This window comes from Ptychodera flava, chromosome 8 (genome assembly GCF_041260155.1).
Source record: "Ptychodera flava strain L36383 chromosome 8, AS_Pfla_20210202, whole genome shotgun sequence".
In the NCBI taxonomy this organism is placed as follows: Eukaryota; Metazoa; Hemichordata; class Enteropneusta; family Ptychoderidae; genus Ptychodera; species Ptychodera flava.
In genome coordinates, this window is record NC_091935.1 from 16,960,948 (window position 1) to 16,980,188 (window position 19,241).

Here is a 19,241-nt window from a genome sequence, read left to right on the forward strand (position 1 = left end):
TAAATTTAAGCCGAATGGCTTCTTTTTAAGCCTTTCATAGTCTAATCTCACTGGTTTAAATTTGAGCCACTGGCATCGTTGGTTTGCTTATATACCGACAAATTCATTGGCTCATCTTTAAACCAACCACAAGTGGCAACTTTGTGAGCATGGTTTAAGTTTTAAACCATCCATGCACTTGAAATTAATCGGCCTGTTTTCAAGCCATTGTCATGACAGTCACTGGTTAATATCTAAACCAGAATCGTACATCACGTCACTACATTGATAACAGCGAGGACGGTGCGCATCAATGCCTGCATTCAGTGCGACAGATTGATTAGCTTTAATTTTGTCGTACTGTACAATTTTGGGATGTTTTCAATTGAACATAAGATATGAACTTGCTTCAAGTATGCGGGTACATAAATATCAAAACAATATTTGAAGGAATTAATTGACAATACTGAAATAGTGTTGATCGCAAATGACGTCATTTTTCTTTCATTAACATGCAAAAATAATGTTGGGCCTATAGGTCGGATTGTCTGCATTTCCCGCGAGAACAACGAAAGTAAAAACCACAATAATTTATGGCTCTCATGACGTGCCAAAAATATGCAAGCCAGATCACGGCTGATGATAATTTAGAGCGTTACGTATACGTGTGTCCACGCGTGACGTGTTTCAATAAAGTCAACGGTCACGGTCATTACGTAACCTTTGACCCACGGTTCACCCTTTGTAACATTACGCATTAACATAGTTCAATTTTACACAATGATTCCCCGAGTCAATGTGAACTTCGTTATAGATATTATATCACCGTGACATATGTAAGAATTATTGTACTTGCTGATTGATCGTACTCTTAAAGTGACCGCTGGCTAGTGGAATCCTCACCCCTTCACTTCAAAGGGAGTGGCGTATGAATTCCTGTCTGCGCGCCAAGCCACAGCCGGCAGCCGAGATGCAGTGCAGCCGAGACAGTACTCTACGCAGTCTACGATCGTCCAACCTTTCCGAAGTCCTTTCCGAACTACGGCAGTCCCCGTCAGTTTACCTCCAAAATTTCCCATATAACAGTCGACAGCAATGGCTTCCATCACCGACGAAATATGACTTTGGAAGAACATGTTATGTACAGCGAAACTACATGTATTTGTGTTCATTCGTTCAACCATGGTACTCCATGGTTCAACCATGCATCGAGTCACTCGATGGAGCACAGTCCCGCTAGATCTGTGCATGGAGGTAGAAAGAAAGAACCGACGTCTTTGGAATTTGAGGCAAGTAAGCTTTATTCCGTGTTATATTCCGTGTAAGATGTGCAAAGTCATTAATTTATACCGGGCTTGAATTTGTTCAAACACTTCGATCGCGTTCCGAAAACATTTCTGGGAGCCGCCATTCAACTTCCGGTACCGGCGGCTCAGTGAAACACGGATGCCCTACGCTCAGTCAATGTTTATGCATGGATGTAAAAAAAAATTACATCCATGGTTTATGGAACGCGATCGACATGTTTGAACAAATTCCAAACCCCATAAACGACAAGGTTAGTGTTGTGTAGTGTTTGTCTTCAGTAGTGATAAATCGGTACGACCAAATTCAGCAAATATGTAGCATTTCACATCAACACGCCTCGTCCAGTGGGATGTGCTTATTTCATGTATGTGGTGAACTCTACTCTACACGGCCGTCGGCATTGTAGTGCTACTGGTGAGTGAGGTCGCAAAAACCAAAACTCCCCAACCGCCTCACCGTAGCGCTTCAAATTTTGCAGCTAGTGCATATATTCATATCAATGATGATTGCCAAGGATGTAACAAATGGGCCTGATGTGTGTGTGTCCCTTTTATACGGTGTTTGTATTGCTTTCATGACGGCAAACTGACTTGCCATGGTGTAGATGCAGGTATCCTCATACCATTCTTTCAATAACAAAACTAGACTGTTTCATGAATGATATTTCTTGGTTATGTTGATAATAACCTCGACCTGGCAACTTAGATGATTTAATACAGACAAACTACCTCACAAATCATTTGTCCGAAATGACGTAATGGTTGATTCTGTTATTCAAGGCAACTTTATGTTTCCACAGCTTGATTTTAACTTGGGTCCTTCAACATCATTGTTTACACAATCCTGTGAGCCATCTTGTCATTCAAGACAGGTACATACTAAAGTGATTCATTTCCAGCAAATAACTTCACGTACAAATGTTGACCATTGATTTCAACTTACTGGTAATAGATACTTATTTGTTTCTTTTTCAACAGATGGTCCAGGGCATGATATACTTGATACAGAAAATGCCTTCAGCTCCACAAATTAACAATGGATTCTCTGAGCACAATGTGGAAACAGAATGAAGACTCTGCCCTCAGATATGGTGGAACTCAGAAAGTGATATATAAGGTGATCAAATATCGTTGTGTGCAGCGATAATAATCATGTTAGGCGTGAATGTTCCTCATATTTCCACATATTACTCTAACAATGTGGGTTTTGTTCAAATTTCAGCTGTTATTACATATCTGTGACATATCTTTTGTCGTAGTCCACAACATACATGATAAGCATTACACTTATTATTGTAATTTAAGGTTGTTCACAAAATTCTGGGATTTATGTCCGAGTACATAGTGCAGCGGAGGTATTGTCCTCGTTGCTACGCCTCTCGGACAATGCTAAAGCGTACGATGTACAAGGACATAAATCTCGGTATTTTGTGAATAGCATTATTATTATACACCTTTTTTGGTCCAATTTTTTCCAAAAAAAGTCAAGTGTTTTTGGGATGCCCGTCACATACTTCACCAGGCGATTGCAAGCAAACTGAGAACACATTCAGCGTGTCAACTAAACTCAAACCTGCGCAGCACAGTGTACATGATAGAAATTGTAGGTCAGCAGCATAATTTAACTCTAATTCACAGGGTTTTGATTCACCACTAGTAACGTTGTGAAGTACTGAATGTTTAGAAGTATACTTTTTGTTAAAAATTTAAAATCATCTCTCCTTTCCTGCACTGACGTAAAGGTTTTTTGAGGGCAAATGTCAAATAGCGTCCAATGACACCAAATGTTATTGTACTGCGCCACAAAGTTATTTGACTCTGCATCCTCTGATACTGAAACTTACTGTACAACGAAACTCAATAGGTTACAGAAGCAGGTGTATAATAATCAATCACATGAGGGGAGGCACTTGCATGCACCTAGTTTATGATATTGAATCTTAGTCTGTGTATCAAGAATAGAATTGACATAATTTACCATTTTCCTGATTGTTAAACAGGCATCAAACTTCTCGGTTCTCAAGAGTGTCTTTTGTGGAAAAACTGCAGTTGGACAAATGGTTATGGTTTTGACGTAAGTATTGCTTGTTGAAAAAATTTGTTACCATAATTCTGTGCAAATTAGTAAAGGCACATTGGCTGTAAATTTTAGCAATTTTGAATCTTCATTGTTGTGTGTACAAACTGCAGTTTTGATAGCTATATAACAGTCTCATGAATACCAATATTCTGCTTGACAGTGTACTGTGTACATGTTTAACAACCATTGTTGTTGTTGACAAATGAGTTCTATATAGCCTTTGCGCCTGTCGCCAGGGGGCATGGAACTATGGGAAAATACTAAACGGAAGTGTTGTAAAACATATGACGACTTCTATACTTTAACACAGAACGGTGCAATTTTCGAGCGGAAAAAGTGAGTGAAATATGAAATGCATATTTATGCTACAACAAAAAACACCTAATGGTGCATGGGACTAGCTCTGGTAAGTGTTCATGTGCATTGTTTAGCTCCGTATTATTTTAAAACTGTAGATATCGCGATTTTCAGCCTGCGATGCGGCCAAGTTGTAGACTCAATACGAGAGTGGGTGACGCAAACTGTGTCACATGGCCCTGCTGACAGTAGCGCCGGTATGATGACTGTGCGCTTCCCGAACCTAAGGGACCCGTAGTAGCTCAGCGGAAACAAATTTACGTGAATGTTCAATTTTTTTCAAATATTTCAAAAATAAAAACACAGCAATGAAAACATAAGTCAACAAAGTATGAATTTGTTAAAATTTTGAATTTTTACCCATAATTCTGAAGATTTTGACATACTGGCCATGTTACGCCGTCATACATTGTACATAGTGAAATGAAAGTCTACAACTCGCCCGCTTCGCGTGCCAAAAATCACCGATATCTACAGTTATAAAATATTACTTGCTAAACAATGCACACAAGCACTTACCTAAGCTAGTCCAATGCACCACTAGGTGTTTTCTTGTTGTAGCATAAATATTCACTTCGTATTTCACTTTTTTTCACTCGAAAATTGCACCTTTCCATGTTAAAGTATAGGTCGTATGTTTTACCGCACGTCCGGTTAGTATTTTCCCATAGTTCCATGTCCCCTCAGGACTGGCACAAAGGGTGTATTCCAGACTGAAATTTGATTTTCAACAGTAACAATGTTAAATATGCACATATGAACTGGGTTGATAATGTATGTTTGACACTCATCATGCCTTAAGAAGTAGAACAAGAAACTGCAGTTTTTTTGCACAAAATAAAATTACTTGGAAATTGCTAAAAGTTACAGCTGATTGAGCTTTCAACATGCTGGATTTGATTACTGTCAGATTCAGTGCATGGACATTGTGTAACACTACACTTGAAATTCATACAACCCTGTTACCTTCAGAGGGCTGGTTCAGGGATGTACACACAGCTGTACCAGCCCTGAGAAGCAACAGAGACTACCAGCTATTAAAATAATATCCCCAGTATAGCATAGTCAGAAAAATAACTAGCACAGCTGCATTTACATCCATGTACCTAGTGTGTGAACAGTCCAGTACAATTGTTCTGCTTATCAACTGCAGTTTCCCATTCAAGTCATTGAAGCATGATGAAATCCCCAATGTTTAGCTACTCAATACAGTATGTACGTGTAGCATTGTTATTGTTGAAAATTTCATTTAGGGCTGTACAAGACTTCATTAGTCAATTATAAAATGATCAAATATACAGGCTATAAAACTTGGCATTTTTGTATGCTGTGGAAAGTAGACCAAGAAATTGTAGTTGATAAACAGTAGTGAAATACTGAAGAAGTAGACAAAGTTACAGTTAATGGAGCCTCATTTACTTATTTCAAAATACATACATGTGAAGTATATCATCAATGATTGCTGTTGCATAGCCAGAGTGATAAAATGCTTTCTCAAAGGTCTACTAACTTCTTTGCAAGTCTCAAAAGGACATTGCACTGTGACTCTGATATATCTTGTCTTGTAATAATCATTTTGATATTCTTGAATTGAAATTCATTATCGTGAAATTCACTCCCTAGTTTCACACACTTTTTGCCAGTGCACTGTTGCAGCAAGCCTATGACATTGACAGTAACTTGTAAGAGCTATCTTTGTCATACTGAGAGACTTGCCCTGAGCAGTCATGTCAGATTATTGATGCACCAAGAAAGACTTGAAAATTGTGTTCCTGCAGTCAAATATGTATTTAAGAACATGACTGTTATATACTTGTGCAAATTCCCTAAACATACCAGTTTCTAGGCCTTGCCCTCATTGTACAAGTAGCTGGGCACTGAGTGTTTTACCAGGAGCTCATCTTGGACCGCAGAGTTTGAATGTTTGCATCTTTTATATTGCAGGATGCTGGAAACTCACATTCTGTGGACGAGATGCAAAGCAGCAGCCCTGTTTAGGTGTGCTCGTCTATAAAGGAGGAAACAGTTTGTGTTGTTTCTTGAAGGTGTTATATTCTGCAGCATGGAAAGAGACAATGTTGTGCTAGGTTTGCTTAGTTATGTAGGGTTTCAAACTTTGATTACATCAGATGTGTGAAAGGAACATTTCAATTTGTAGAGTACTTCTGGCTTGACAAAGCTGGGATGAGAAGTAAATGGCTGACAATTATGAGTGGTCTGCAGTGTACAGGGATTTCCAGTGAAACAGCTAGCAATTTTGCATCAGATGCATTAAATTATGTTATCAGTATGATTTTACAAGTAGCATTCATAAGAATGTCATTTTTAGTATTCCCTTGTAAGTATTAGATTCAATTATGTTGCAACAAAGACTGTTTCATTTCTTGTAAATTGCAATAAATGTTAGTCTGAAATTCATTTTGATGATTGTTGTTGTTTTTTTTAATGTAGCTTGCAGGATTTCTAACTATTTCAGCTGTTGTTTGTGTTTCAGATATTTTACAGTCCTGCTTTGTGTAGCTCCATCACACAGAGGACCCAATAGGCCATTCCATGGGATGATAATCCTCCTCTGTGTCTACAAAATTTGAAGACATCCAATTTAAATTTGAAGGATGGTCAGAAATAATTATCCCTCCCCCCTCCCCTCCCCCCCCGGAAATATGGCTAATATTGAACTGGTTTGTCAGCAAGCCCTACAAAAAGCCATAGATTGGCATGCCTGCAAGCCAGCTTGTAATGGCTTGTTGGTAAACCAGAGGAATCCTTACAGTGGTTTGCCTGTAAACCAGAATTAGTCAGAAATTGGTTTGTTTGTAAGCCACATTGCAGTAATATTGGCTTATCTTCAAACCAGATGGAACCAGAATTGGCTTACTATTGATCCATGGAAGTGTGGTATTGGTTTAAAAATAAGCTACTGTTCAGCATTATCTGGTATATGGGCAAGCCACAGTATCTTAAACATGGCTTGCTAGCAAGCCTAGTTCATATAATAGTGGATTGCCTGTAAACCATTCTTTAGTACTAACTGGCTTACTGGCAAGCTGAAGTGATCTGTACTTGGCATGTATATATGCCGTATCAAAACCCAAACTGGCATGCACAGAAACCAGACTTGGCATGCCAGAAAGCCAAATATAAGCCAAAATTCACAACTCGAAACAATCCGTTTACTGACAAACAAGCCGGTTTATTTTTGGCTTGAATTTAGCTGGCCGGCAAACCAGAAAAATTTGCATATAGTATGGGAAAGAATTTGGATGCGTTGAATGACGCGTTGTATGTATAGAGTAGGAAAAGGATTATTCTAGAATTGGAAAAAAGTATGGAGTAACTGTTCTTTAAAGTCACAGAGTGTGGTCGAAAGAAGAATCTTTCGAAAAATCATGGTTCTCATGCGCCGGTGAAGTGGTGGGGAAAATCCCGGGAGAGCGCGTGCGCGGAATGTGATTTTGCAAAAATGAGAATGCCTTTCTGTGCATGCCATGAAACAAAAGCGGTTACTCCGAAAAAATCAGATCAAAATCAGATTAGATCAAAATCAGATCAAATCAAATTAAAATCAGATGTAGAAATGGCGAGGTTCACACATTTGCTCGTGACTTCTTTGCTGTTCTCTCAAGGAGGCTGACAGATTACGAGAACAGCAAAAACATCGCAGTCCCTTCATCAACTGATCGGACTTTGGAACAAGCAAAGGGTGGAACCGTCTCCATCTCTACATCTGATTTTAAGGTAACGCCTGTTGTATAGCTGTAGGGATCATTTGGGCGGATTGACGTTGAATCCATGTACGGTATCGGCAGTTGGCAGCTATGAACAAACGAATGAAAGTTGAAATAGGCGGTAGCGCAACATCAATCAGTACATTTTCTAAGCTTAGCCTTCAGTGATATCGTCGCCTTAAGATTTTCAAATTTACATATACTTGCTACGTTTGCAGTTTACATTTCAGGTCTTCACATCGGGTGAGCGATGCACCAGATATCGACAATCTAGGACCAGAAAAGAGTTTGCTAGAGTATTTCCACGATGAAAGTATGTTGCGTGTTGGTAGGGTGGCGCAAACTCGGAATGATGACCAAATGGTTGCCCAAGCATTACCTCTGATGAACGATCACTAATATAGCTGTAGATGGTCTTTTTGTACTTCCCTTGCATAAAATATAAGTCTTATTTCTTATGCAGTTTTTTTTTGCGAAGCCCGATGGCAAATACTAACTCAGGTGGTCATCCGCGGAAGAAATATACATATGGCAACACATGACACAAGAACAGTTTCAAAAAAGAGAAGCGTCAAAAATAAGAAGTGATTAGCTGATTCAAGATAATAAGCATGATCTGATAAGTAATCCCTAAGTATACTACCTTTAGGCAAACAAAATTGTGCTGTTCCGATAACATGGTTTTCAAAAATAGGGTAGGTAGGTCGGCAAGAATTTTTTCTCCAAAATATTTTTATTTTTAAATATGCATTTTTCAGGGGTTCAGGGCGGTCAAACACTGAAGCAAAAATCAAATGCGCGCCAAATAACGAACGCGTGATTTAACGGGTTTTTTTTCTTTCTTTTTCTTTACTTCCGTGTTTACGTAGCTCTAAAAAGTTTAGGGTCAGCAAGTGAAAATAGGGTAGGTCGCGTTATCGGAACAACACAGTTTTTTTGTTCGGCCTTGTCATTAAATAATGACATAGTGAAAAGCTTAAAACCGTACTTCCCAAATGTTGCACGATCGCCGAAGTTGCCCTAGCGACACTACTGCATATTACATGTACGTTAAACGCGGAGTTCCTGCCAGCACCTAATCATAGGGGTTGTTTAAATGTCCGTCCCGAAGGGTGGAGCAGGGGTAGGGGTAGCTCTGCGTGGCAGGGCTGTGTGTTACCGGCGTTATACGGCCTCCCACCTCTCTCTTGCGACTGCCGACTGACGTAAAACGGACAGCCACTTTGAATTTTTCTTTCATCTGCGCATGCGCTGGGAGAAGTCCGAGAACTTTTCGAATAAGTTAAAAAGCAATTTGGATTCATTAAAAGAGGAACAGTTGAAGAAAGCGACACTACAGTTGTTACAACTCTCCATTGTTTAACCGCAACGTACGTATGACACATGCCCACAGACTTTTGACAAATAAGAGGCAGCTTGCAGGTCACGAGGGCTAACGATTTAATAATCGTTGCTAATTCCTTGCCGCGCATGCGCAGATGAAAGAAAATTCAAAATGACTGTCCGTTTTACGTTAGTCGGCAGTCGCAAGAGAGATGTATACGTGTTAGAGTAAAAGTAGGTATTTATCGAGGAAGTAGCAACAATTTTTCGTATTTCAAAGCACTAGTACATCATTTCAAGTGCTTTTCCGCATTGGAAAAGAGAGGCTCAGCGCAGCAAAGTGCTGCGCGCTCGCCGTTTTTTCTACGGGTGGCACCATGGCGGCGGTGTGAGCGAGGCCATGGAAGCGTCACAGTACACACAAACGCGGCCTCGAACTCCGCGCCGATGGAACCCAGGGCTACCCGTATCCCAACAACCCCTATGACTAAATCAAGCTTTGAGTTCCGAAGCGGTTTTGATGAAGCCCGACGATAAAAGCAACTGATGCATGCGAACACAATAATGTAAGGATGAGGAAAAAAAATTCGTTTTCGAAAACAGGAAAGGTGTCAAACTAAGGAAAATAATCCAATGTATGGTCTGCGTGATTTGGAAAAATTGCATGAGTTGACGGTCCTGTTTAAGATCAGTTACAATGTACTAAGCGAACGTGAGATTATGCAAAAGAGGACTAGCCATGTCGCCAAGGTAAATATTTGAAAAATTAAGGATGACATTTCTTAACTTGAAAAAATATTACCGAACACAACGTGATTGTTGAACAAGATATCGTTATCTCCATTGTCTGTCAGTCAGTCAGTCTGTCTGTCAGATATCTATTTCTCTTCCGATGTAATGTTTTTTTGGTGAAAGTGCCTTCTTAGCATCAGTATTTTTCTTTAACACGACCAGAGCCCGGATGCCCTTATTGGATGAACGCGTTCGATTTCGTTTATTCGTTGTGTTTGTTTGTGTAACAGATTGTGTGTAAACAACGCTCTTAGTTCAAAAGTTGATGTTTGCACTTTTACAATTTGCGGCTCATAACTTGGCGCCGAAGGAATCTACTAAGCAAAGCACAACTGTTCTGCTAATATCTTACGTATTACACAATGAAATCCATGGGGTTAAGTTATTTTGTTTTGCTGCACTGCAGATCAGAGTCAAACGTCGTTCCGAAGTGAATGTCAAAAACGTTGTTGTTCTGAACGAGTAGACAGTATGAGACAGAGATGCGTGAAACAAATGTCATCACCAGTGCACCAGTAATTGTGTAGAGGATGGGGCTTCAGTGGGCTGACCCGAGTCGCTTAGCTTTCCTCTGGCGTAAGCAGCAGCTACTGTGGCCAGCCATCGCATTTACCAATTTCTACGCCTGTCTGCCAAAGAATATAGCTTGAAAATAAGGGATAATTTCAATATTTAAATGCCCATAGAGAGATTTCGGGCAAGTTTAACTGCATCACTCCATCAAACGGCAAATGGAATGGTAGTGTTTCTGTCATATTGTGGTGATTCAAATAGTGTATGCATTTTTGCGCCCTGGTTACTACAGTAAAGGCGGGCGGGCTCTCCAATGGTAGGTCATTTTCGCCGCCGTATGAACTTGGGCATCAAAATGGAAGAAAACGTTAATGTATAACTCTCCGTGCTAACAGTCCGGCACGCAGGCAACAATATCGAATCGCAATATAACAATTATAAGTTCCGTATTTGAAGAACAACAGGCATATATAACGAAAACATGTGAAAACAATAAAATCACACGACTGATGCAAAACTGGCATCTTGAGATTTTAAGTACACTTTCATACACGTCCAACGTAAGAATCGAAACGCTACAAGTGAATAAATGTCGTTTCACGGGCAAAATGTGTAATACAACCGATCCAACAGCGTCTCACCATAGAAATCGCTATCTAACGAGTCACAATATATTTTGACAAAGACAAGGTGGAGTTTTCTTTCACTACTGTATGACATTACACCTCATAAGTAATATTCCACTCTTACCAGCTTACGGGGTATACATTTCCCAGCTTATTCGATATGCTAGAGCGTGCAGTTCATATGGTGATGACATGGCCATCTCTCTTACAAACTGTTAAATCAAGGTTACACTAGAGCAAGACATATCTCTACATTCAAACGCTTTTTGGCAGGTATAACAAGCTGGTAGATATCTCTCTTCGACACATGATCACTGATGGCATCGGTGACATTGGGCCTTAGTTAATGACCACTACCTATTTGACTATAGATTGCTATATGGCGGGTGCCACATGTGGGGCAGGATGCGCTTACTATTTTCGAAACACCTGACATCACTTCTTGGTCTTCTGGCCAGAGGTCCATATATCTTTCTTTCATGAATATGACTTTGTTTGTGTACCGTCTATTTACTGTCTGTTCTGTGCTGTTTTGTGTCTATGTTTACAACTATTGTCTTACGAATTCTGACCTACTGTCATTGGATTATGGATTGGTATTATTGCGATTATTTTACTGGCACTGCTCAACGCTATAACACGGTGCTAGATTTAGAAAAAAAACAAGTGATTCAGAATTGGGTTTGCATTTTAGTATTATTATAGAACGCGCTGACCTATTGGGTGAGAACACCACCAAAAGTATCTTTAAATCTTTCTTTAAACTTATTCCATCATTATTCTTCCATTGTTTGGTGATTCGGTCATAATTCTTTCAGCATTTGGCAATTATTATGCTATAATTTGATCATTATTTGGACATTATTATGACATGATTATGATATGATTTATTATGTGTTTGATCATGATCTTTGTACAAATCACAATTTTCGTTTTAGCCGTAAAGTTACTATGTTTACGATATTATTCATATTCACGGGCATGGAAACAAACCATTACCGTATATTTATGGGCAGTCACGTGGTTCAGCTCGACCAATTAAAACACAATGGACAGGGCATGGTAATATAATGTAGTAATCATTATGACCAAACAATGGCGAATATGCGTGTTTCCTGATACCATAGCCTCTGAAAATTGTATAGCAAGATCAGCAACTCCATCATACATTACATTTGCTAGTTATATGGCAAAGTGGAAAATTATAAAAAATAGTCAAAATCCCGCCATTTCGCTGCACTTTACTTGCTGCGGCACGCTTCAAGCACATTGACCGCTTATGGGTATAAAGTATAAACTGTATATACGAATTTGTCCGTCGTTTTAGCTTTTAGATTGATTAGCTTTGTATAGATCAATCTTCTAATTGGACTCTGTGCTTCAAATGATCAGCTAAGTATATGAGTTGCGTACTTACCTCCAGAAAGCGAAGGGCACAGAATCACAGAGAGGACAAGAATAAGTGGTGGATCAAAGGCAGCCATCCTTTGTAGCGCTGTGAAACAACTTACAAAATGTACTCTAGATCATAGCTATATGGACTGTGTGAAGGCAGATCATATTTTAACCTTTATACAAATGAAACTTTGGAATGCCGTAAGATACCAAGCTAGCGAGGTTCCCCTTTTTGAGTGTCGACCAAAGATTGATCTGTTTTCTTTTCAAATAAATAATCACTTTGAAATTAGGAAGTTCGGAACGATGTAATTTTTGTAAACATGGTAGCTTGTCATGGGATCGAAAGATTGCAATTTTGTTCCCTTAATTGGTGAGATAAATAATGATGATGGTTATGAAATTTCATCCTAAACATAAAAACATTTGAGAAAAATTGGTACTGGTGATAGAATAGCTCCAACTCCCTTGTCTTGGTAAATAAGTCGTATTTATCATACATGCTATGCCTGTATCACAATTCTCCCAGAGAGAGTACCGATATGAAACCATATTTAAACATGGTAAACATATGAATCATATTTTCACTTTAACAGGAACTACTTACTACGCTTACACGTGACCTTCGTTGATATGTTCACATAGAAGTAGAACAGCTTAGAGAACAGGACTTATGGCACTCCGAAACGTCATTTATAATTATGGTTAAAATTTTGTTGTTGGCATTCAGTTCCTGGACATTGCACTTAAGTACATTTTACCAAAACCAAACAAACAAACGAACGCATTGACATTTTTTTAACTTTTGCGACCGACACCTTCCTCGTTCACAGCCGTTTCCATACGATGTTTTCATGTCGTCTACGCACAGGGGTATGAGGTGAGATTAGTGCCAAAACAATTGTGTTAACATTATTTCATTATGTTTACATTATCTCGTATTGTCAATTTGTTTGCATTTTCATGTTATTATGTTTACATTTTTATTTCGTTTTCTCATTGTGTTTGCATTCTTATTTCATTATAATTGCATTTTTATTATATTATGTTTACATTTTTATTTCATTCTTTCATTTTGTTTGCATTTTTATTATATTATGTTTACATTTTTATTTCATTCTTTCATTTTGTTTGCATTTTTATTATATTATGTTTACATTTTTATGTCGTTTTTATTATTTTGTTTGCATTTTTATTATGATATGTTTACATTTCATTTCTTTGACATAATGAAATGAAAATGTAAACAAAATGAAAGATTGACATAAAAATGCTAACATGATAAAATAAAAATGCAAACAATATTAAAAATGACAAAAAATGCAAACATAATGAAAAAAAATGCAAAGAAAATGAGAAAACGAAATAAAAATGTTAAAATAATGAAAAAAGAATGTCATTTTTTAAACATCATTTTTCTTTTACCCATTTTGCTTGAATTTCCACGTAATAATGTGCATTTCTATTTCGTGCATTCATTTTGCTTTCATTTTTTTACATTGTGTCAGCCTTTTTTGTTTCGTTCAGGCATTTTTAAAACTTTTTACTGCGTTTTCTCATTGTGTTAACATTTTTATTTGATTTTGTTCACATGTTTATCTATCTCATTATCATTATTTATGTATCTCCCTAGCCTAGCGCCAAAGTTCAATTTTCTGTTTGTGTGAAAGTCTGTTATATACGTTCGCTATCATTTCAGTTTGTAAGGCAGATTGTGAAATTTGCAGTACGTGTACTTAAAAGCAAGTCCCTTGATCTTATTTCACGTTTTAGTCAACCTTTATTTAACCATGAACGTACTACAGAGAGTGCGTCCTTAGCATAAAAATACCGTCAATGACGCTGTACCTTCTCTAATGTGTGGGCCAGGTCAGGTAATTGGTTGTTGGCATGGAGTTGTTGGTAAATAGTTGATGATGTAGGGGCATGAGGTGGGATATGGACCCAAAGAACCCAAAAGATGATTAAATACATCAATCAAAAAAATTCTAAGCTACAGTATAAACTGCCTAAGATAGTTCAATGTAAAAAAAGTTAAACAATTCAGAAATAAGAATTAACAGTCCAAAATAGTAATGACGCACTTCCTTACTGACCTGAGTGCATGTGAAATGCACAACCTGGCATCTGTAAATTAAATGTATACCAAGTGATCATTTCCAGTCACTTTTAACTGTTTTTAATGGATTTTCCAAAGAGTCCTGTGGAAATGATGAAAAACGCTTATCTGGTCTTGTGTTTGTATAACCTCATGGCTGATAATTGTCATAGTATTGAAAAAAAATTGAAAGTGAAGAAATTACTGTTTTAATAGGCATATTTTCCTTGAAATACATGACCGTGTAAAGAATATATGCTAAAAGTGTTTAAGAGTAAATTTCTTTTCAAAAAATAATTTAATTTGTGACCAAAGGATTTTTTATTCTTTGAGTTTACAAATTCAAACATTGCAATTTGTTCAATCATCTTGTGCAGTGCAAAATTTATAAAATGACTGAAAAACAAAAAAATTGGCAGAATTACAGTCTTTGTGATGTAAAATTATGGGTTGACATCACGATAATTGTTAATTTGTTTGAAGTACTAATATACTATAATTTAAAAACGAAAAGTTCATGCAGAAACAGTAAAATATATTGTCAGCAATGTAGTGTTAATTTTGACTTTACATCAAAATATGCCTTTGCTGGATACCAAATATATAGGGCGAAATATCAGCCATGTTCAGCAAAATCCACACAACAGCATTGATCCTTTTCTAATTTGATTTGATTTGCTTATGTTATCCTTGTATGACAGTCAGTACAATATGGAACTTGAACACAACACAGTGAATAAGTATGCTGTAAATGAAATGGTGTGGCTGCATCCACATGCAGCAATAGGAGTGCCTTTGTCTCTCACCCCTCATTTCCAACCTGTCCCATCCCTGAAAAAATAGTTTGGTCTTATATTTATAATGTTAATAATTTCTGTATTTGTTAAAATGTGCGCATCTCAAAAACTTTTGATCATAAACATTTTCATTGTTTTTTATAGCTGACCAATCAGTTAACCTGTTTATTTTGAATATTTGCGCATTTTTACTCAGTATTTGACACTTTCTGAATACCTTCTTATTCAGTTTGTCATTTTCTAAAAGTTTAAATGCTCCATTGTGTGGTCAAGCTTTCCACAAGCATCAAATGTGGTACTTCATATAGGAGGGTCTGCCTCTAGAGGGCGGCATCATGAACACTCCTGTTTTTGTTGGTTAATTCCTCCGCGTAAACTTCTGATTGTACTGTAAACATTGAACATGGCCGACGTCCGATTTTCCTGTCTAAAACTTTCACTCATTTTCGTTCATATGACTCTGAAACTCCAGGAAACGATTGGGAAGAAAGGGTTATCTTGAAATATTGAGGTACTCGCCGATATTTTGCAAAATTAAATGAGAAAAAATGCAAGGAAAATGCCGACAGGCTTACACAATGACAGTTTTCAGACTCGGAGGCATATGATCATCTCTGCAGATTATGCAACAGGCCCAGATCACGTGAGGCCATATCCACGCAACTCAGTACCAAACACTAGCGCTCACAGAGTGAGCAAACACAAAGTGAGTACCCCTAACGTCAGCTCAGTAGTCTGTAATACAGTAGATTGTAGTCAACTAAGAAACCTTGGAGAAAGGCTTAACACTGTGGCTATGCCGCTAAGTCCCTTTTGATTTTTGTCATAGCTCAAAATCGTTCTCCCACACCTCAACCTGAGCCATGAACACCCCCACCAGTTTATGATATGACCCATCACAATGGCATGACGTCCACGGATCTTGACAGACGGAAGTCTTGACAGACGGAAGTTCTTGACAGCAGCATATTGGTTTTCAACTCTAATACCTTCTCTGTCTATAAATAGACACGAGAAGGTAAAAAATGTACTAAGTTAAAGGGCAAAATACTAGTCGCCGTCATAGCCGCCAGCTGTTAACGTTCATGCTCTGGTACCAGGAGACTAGCTGTGGAAACGCAGCTATCTGTTAGCGGGGTATCGTGCGTCGCTATGCGGGTCAAAGGTCAACCGCGCCACGGATAGCTGTGGGCCAACTACCGGCGAAAGTGGGTCCATTACGACGAGACCACTTGTATCGGAACTTTGAACGGCAAATAAACCAAAGTGAGTGTAATTCAATAAAATAACCTATACCTGCCTGAACTCTGATTATTGCTCATTCCCTAACTCCTTTTGTGAACAAAATTTCTGGTTCGAACGCACGTGAGTCCTTATTAGCATATCAAAAAGAAGTCAAAGTTCGCTGCTGGAGTGAAAATCTTGAGTACTCCTCGGAAAATCAGCCGAATTACGTAAACGAACCAGAAATGACTTTTAGGTTGAGTTTTTGAACATTGCGTATCCCACAATCGAAAAGTGCAGGAGGTGTAGAAATTTGCCGAACATCTCGAGGCTCTAGAAACACAACACTACCTTAGTCTCGAAGCTGGTTTGGCGACGTTCAATTTAGCTGACGCTAAGCTTAAAATTCGGAAAAGGCGATTCCAGTTGGAGTACAATAAGTTCATTTTGACAAGCACCTAATCTATCATATACACATATTCAAACTAACAAACTTGTGAATTTCTAGTGCTACTTCATTAGCCAGTGTCAAACTATTGGTACCAACCATTTTGTTAAAAGGATTGTGGGACAAGTCTACGAATTAAAAATGTTAATATAATGAAATAAAAATGCAAATAAAATGAAAGAATGAAATACAAATGTAAACATAATATAATAAAAATGCAAACAAAATGAAAAAAATGAAATAAACATGTAAACATAATGAAATAAAAATGAAAACAAAATGAAAAATAAATAAACATGTAAACATAATGAAATAAAAATGCAAACAAAATGAAAGAATGAAATAAACATGTATACATAATGAAATAAAAATACAAACAAAATTAAATAATGAAATAAAAATGTAAACATAATATAATAAAAATGCAAACAAAATGAAATAATGAAATACAAACGCAAAACAAATGAAAGAATGAAATAAAAATGTAAACATAATGAAATAATAAGATACACGGTCAAAATAAATTTGCATATTCCATATGTGGTGAAGGGATCGGAGCGGGGCTTAGCGTACGTACCGTCAAGGACGCCATTTTCTTCACCGTGAAGTTTAAATGTTTTCGTCGATACGATGGACCATGGACGTAACCAACAGTCGGCTATAACCCTATTTAGCGTAATTAAAGCCCGTACGATCGAAGTAAATATAGGGGTAATGGGTTGTGACCCAACTGTCGCAGAAACCCAGTCTACTTGTAGCTGCAAGGGAGCTGTCGGTCGTCAATATTTGATACGTCAAATGTTATGCAGACGACTCTGCTAAGCATACCATAAGTTGTCGTGTGGGGCGCCCTTTTTTAAAAGCGGCCATCCGCGTAAAATCTGTGATTGGCTATTAAAAAAGAGGAGATCGAATACCTTTAATATTTATTTTATCGCTCTAAAAGTGTACTATTAACCTTCCCTTGAAGTGAAATGGCCTAACAGCGGAATAATATCAACAAGTGATACGGTTGCCATCACTCCTGAGCGACTTTCTATGACTACAGCGAGGAGTCGATCTCAGTCGATTGCGTTGCTAAGGAAACAGTAATAACCAAAGTATGCATGTATGATAAAGGGGGTATTAAAAGAACTTTGGTCGATACCGCGTCGTATTCGAGTGATGTGTCCGTATCCTGACGAGTTGCGCAGAAACGAGTCAAAATGAGGACACATCACGAGAATGTTTTTCACATAGCTGTTGAAACGCAGCTGTCTGTGGCTGGCTAAGCTGCGTCTATGCGGGTCATCAAAAGGTCAACCCCTCCACGGACAGCTGCGTTTTCACAGTTATTTTTCACAGAACGAACGAATTAATACACCTCAAATATTACATTGTATACATATTTGCTGTATTTGCGGCATTACGATAAAGGGTTAAAGCCCCCACTCAATTATCAGATTTATCTAATATAAATATTATTTCCTTGATAAAATATTTAATGGAAAACAAAAGAATGACAAACTGTTAATGGGCTGTTGACACATTTGCTAATGCGAGAACCAGGGATTGAGAAGGGCGCCTTTAAACACCTTGAAAGTCCCATCTAGGAGTCTTCTTTGTCATTTACTTTTCAGATGAAAAATAATTTAGCCTAATACTTTTCTTGTGTGATTAATTTGCTGTTTCGTTAAAGTAATGATTTAGATGTCTCCTGTCACTGTTTGATCAATAGGAGTACGGATTTTGCGTCATGTGACTACTTAGGCAATGCCTCGTTTTCGCAGGTGTTCGGGAAAAGGGGCGATTTGTGAGCTGTAAGGGATGGACCATTAGATATTGGGAGGGGCGGTCATAATGAAATTGTGAATTTTTTTTACAATTGTAAATTTCTAAAACAAAATTTTTCCTAATAAGAAAAGCTGTGCTAATTTTTTTCTGGGTAAATTTTCAGATTTATAATGTTTTTTTTAGTTCGACGCTGTCTGAGGATACAATGTACATCCATATCACTAGCGCAAATAAGATTGCGTGCTGTAATCCCAACAGACATATTACCTAGTGATTTATATTGCTGATAGATTACACGAAATGTTGCAGATTATCTTTTGACTAGCTGAGAAGCTGTTTGCAAAATATAGTGAAATTTGCATATTTGTTTTTTTAGGACAACTTTTGCCCTTTTTTGATCAAAACATCTATTTCTCTCTAGCAGCATGTCCAATTTGATTGAATGTGGTGAAATTTCAATATTTGTCTTTTTAGGTCAATTTATGCCATTTATGGTCAAAAAAACTGTATTCTCTGAAAGGGCTTGTCCAATTTCTTTGACATTTGCTACATAAGTCCCTTAAGATTTGTTTAAATCATGCTCTTTTTTTGTGTGGTCTAAACATTTCCAGGTAATTTTCATTCAGCATTTGCTACACACAAACGATGTCATGCAGATTTATTCAGTATTAACTATAGAGAAATCAGTGTTCTCCCCAAGAAATTTTTACAAGAGGGCAAAGAAGTGGTGAAAAGCATCACAAGCGACCGCGTATGCGGTCGCGGGGGAGATCAGGAGGGGGGTTCCCCCTCCTGACATTG

The 19,241-nt window shown here is 37.8% G+C and overlaps 1 protein-coding gene and 1 long non-coding RNA gene across 4 annotated transcripts in view; one reads left to right on the forward strand and one right to left on the reverse strand.

Annotated features, from left to right (window-relative positions):
• Nucleotides 1-12,248, reverse strand: part of LOC139138666 (uncharacterized) — a 55,158-nt gene extending 42,910 nt beyond the window's left edge. Inside the window, exon 1 of one of the 2 annotated variants that reach the window (XM_070707151.1) lies at nucleotides 12,123-12,248. In XM_070707151.1, the coding sequence (XP_070563252.1) occupies nucleotides 12,123-12,189 (67 nt within the window). In that variant the 5' untranslated portion in view covers nucleotides 12,190-12,248. The remainder of the gene's footprint in view (nucleotides 1-12,122) is intronic. The other variant, XM_070707153.1, reaches the window with a different exon arrangement.
• Nucleotides 948-5,939, forward strand: LOC139138665 (uncharacterized). Of its 2 annotated transcripts, none has more exons than XR_011553653.1 (4): nucleotides 948-1,268; nucleotides 2,265-2,403; nucleotides 3,287-3,360; nucleotides 5,668-5,939. It is a non-coding gene; the product is annotated as an uncharacterized lncRNA (long non-coding RNA). The 2 variants fall into 2 exon arrangements; XR_011553654.1 differs by having other exon boundaries at nucleotides 2,265-2,391.
• Nucleotides 12,249-19,241: the final 6,993 nt, after the last annotated feature.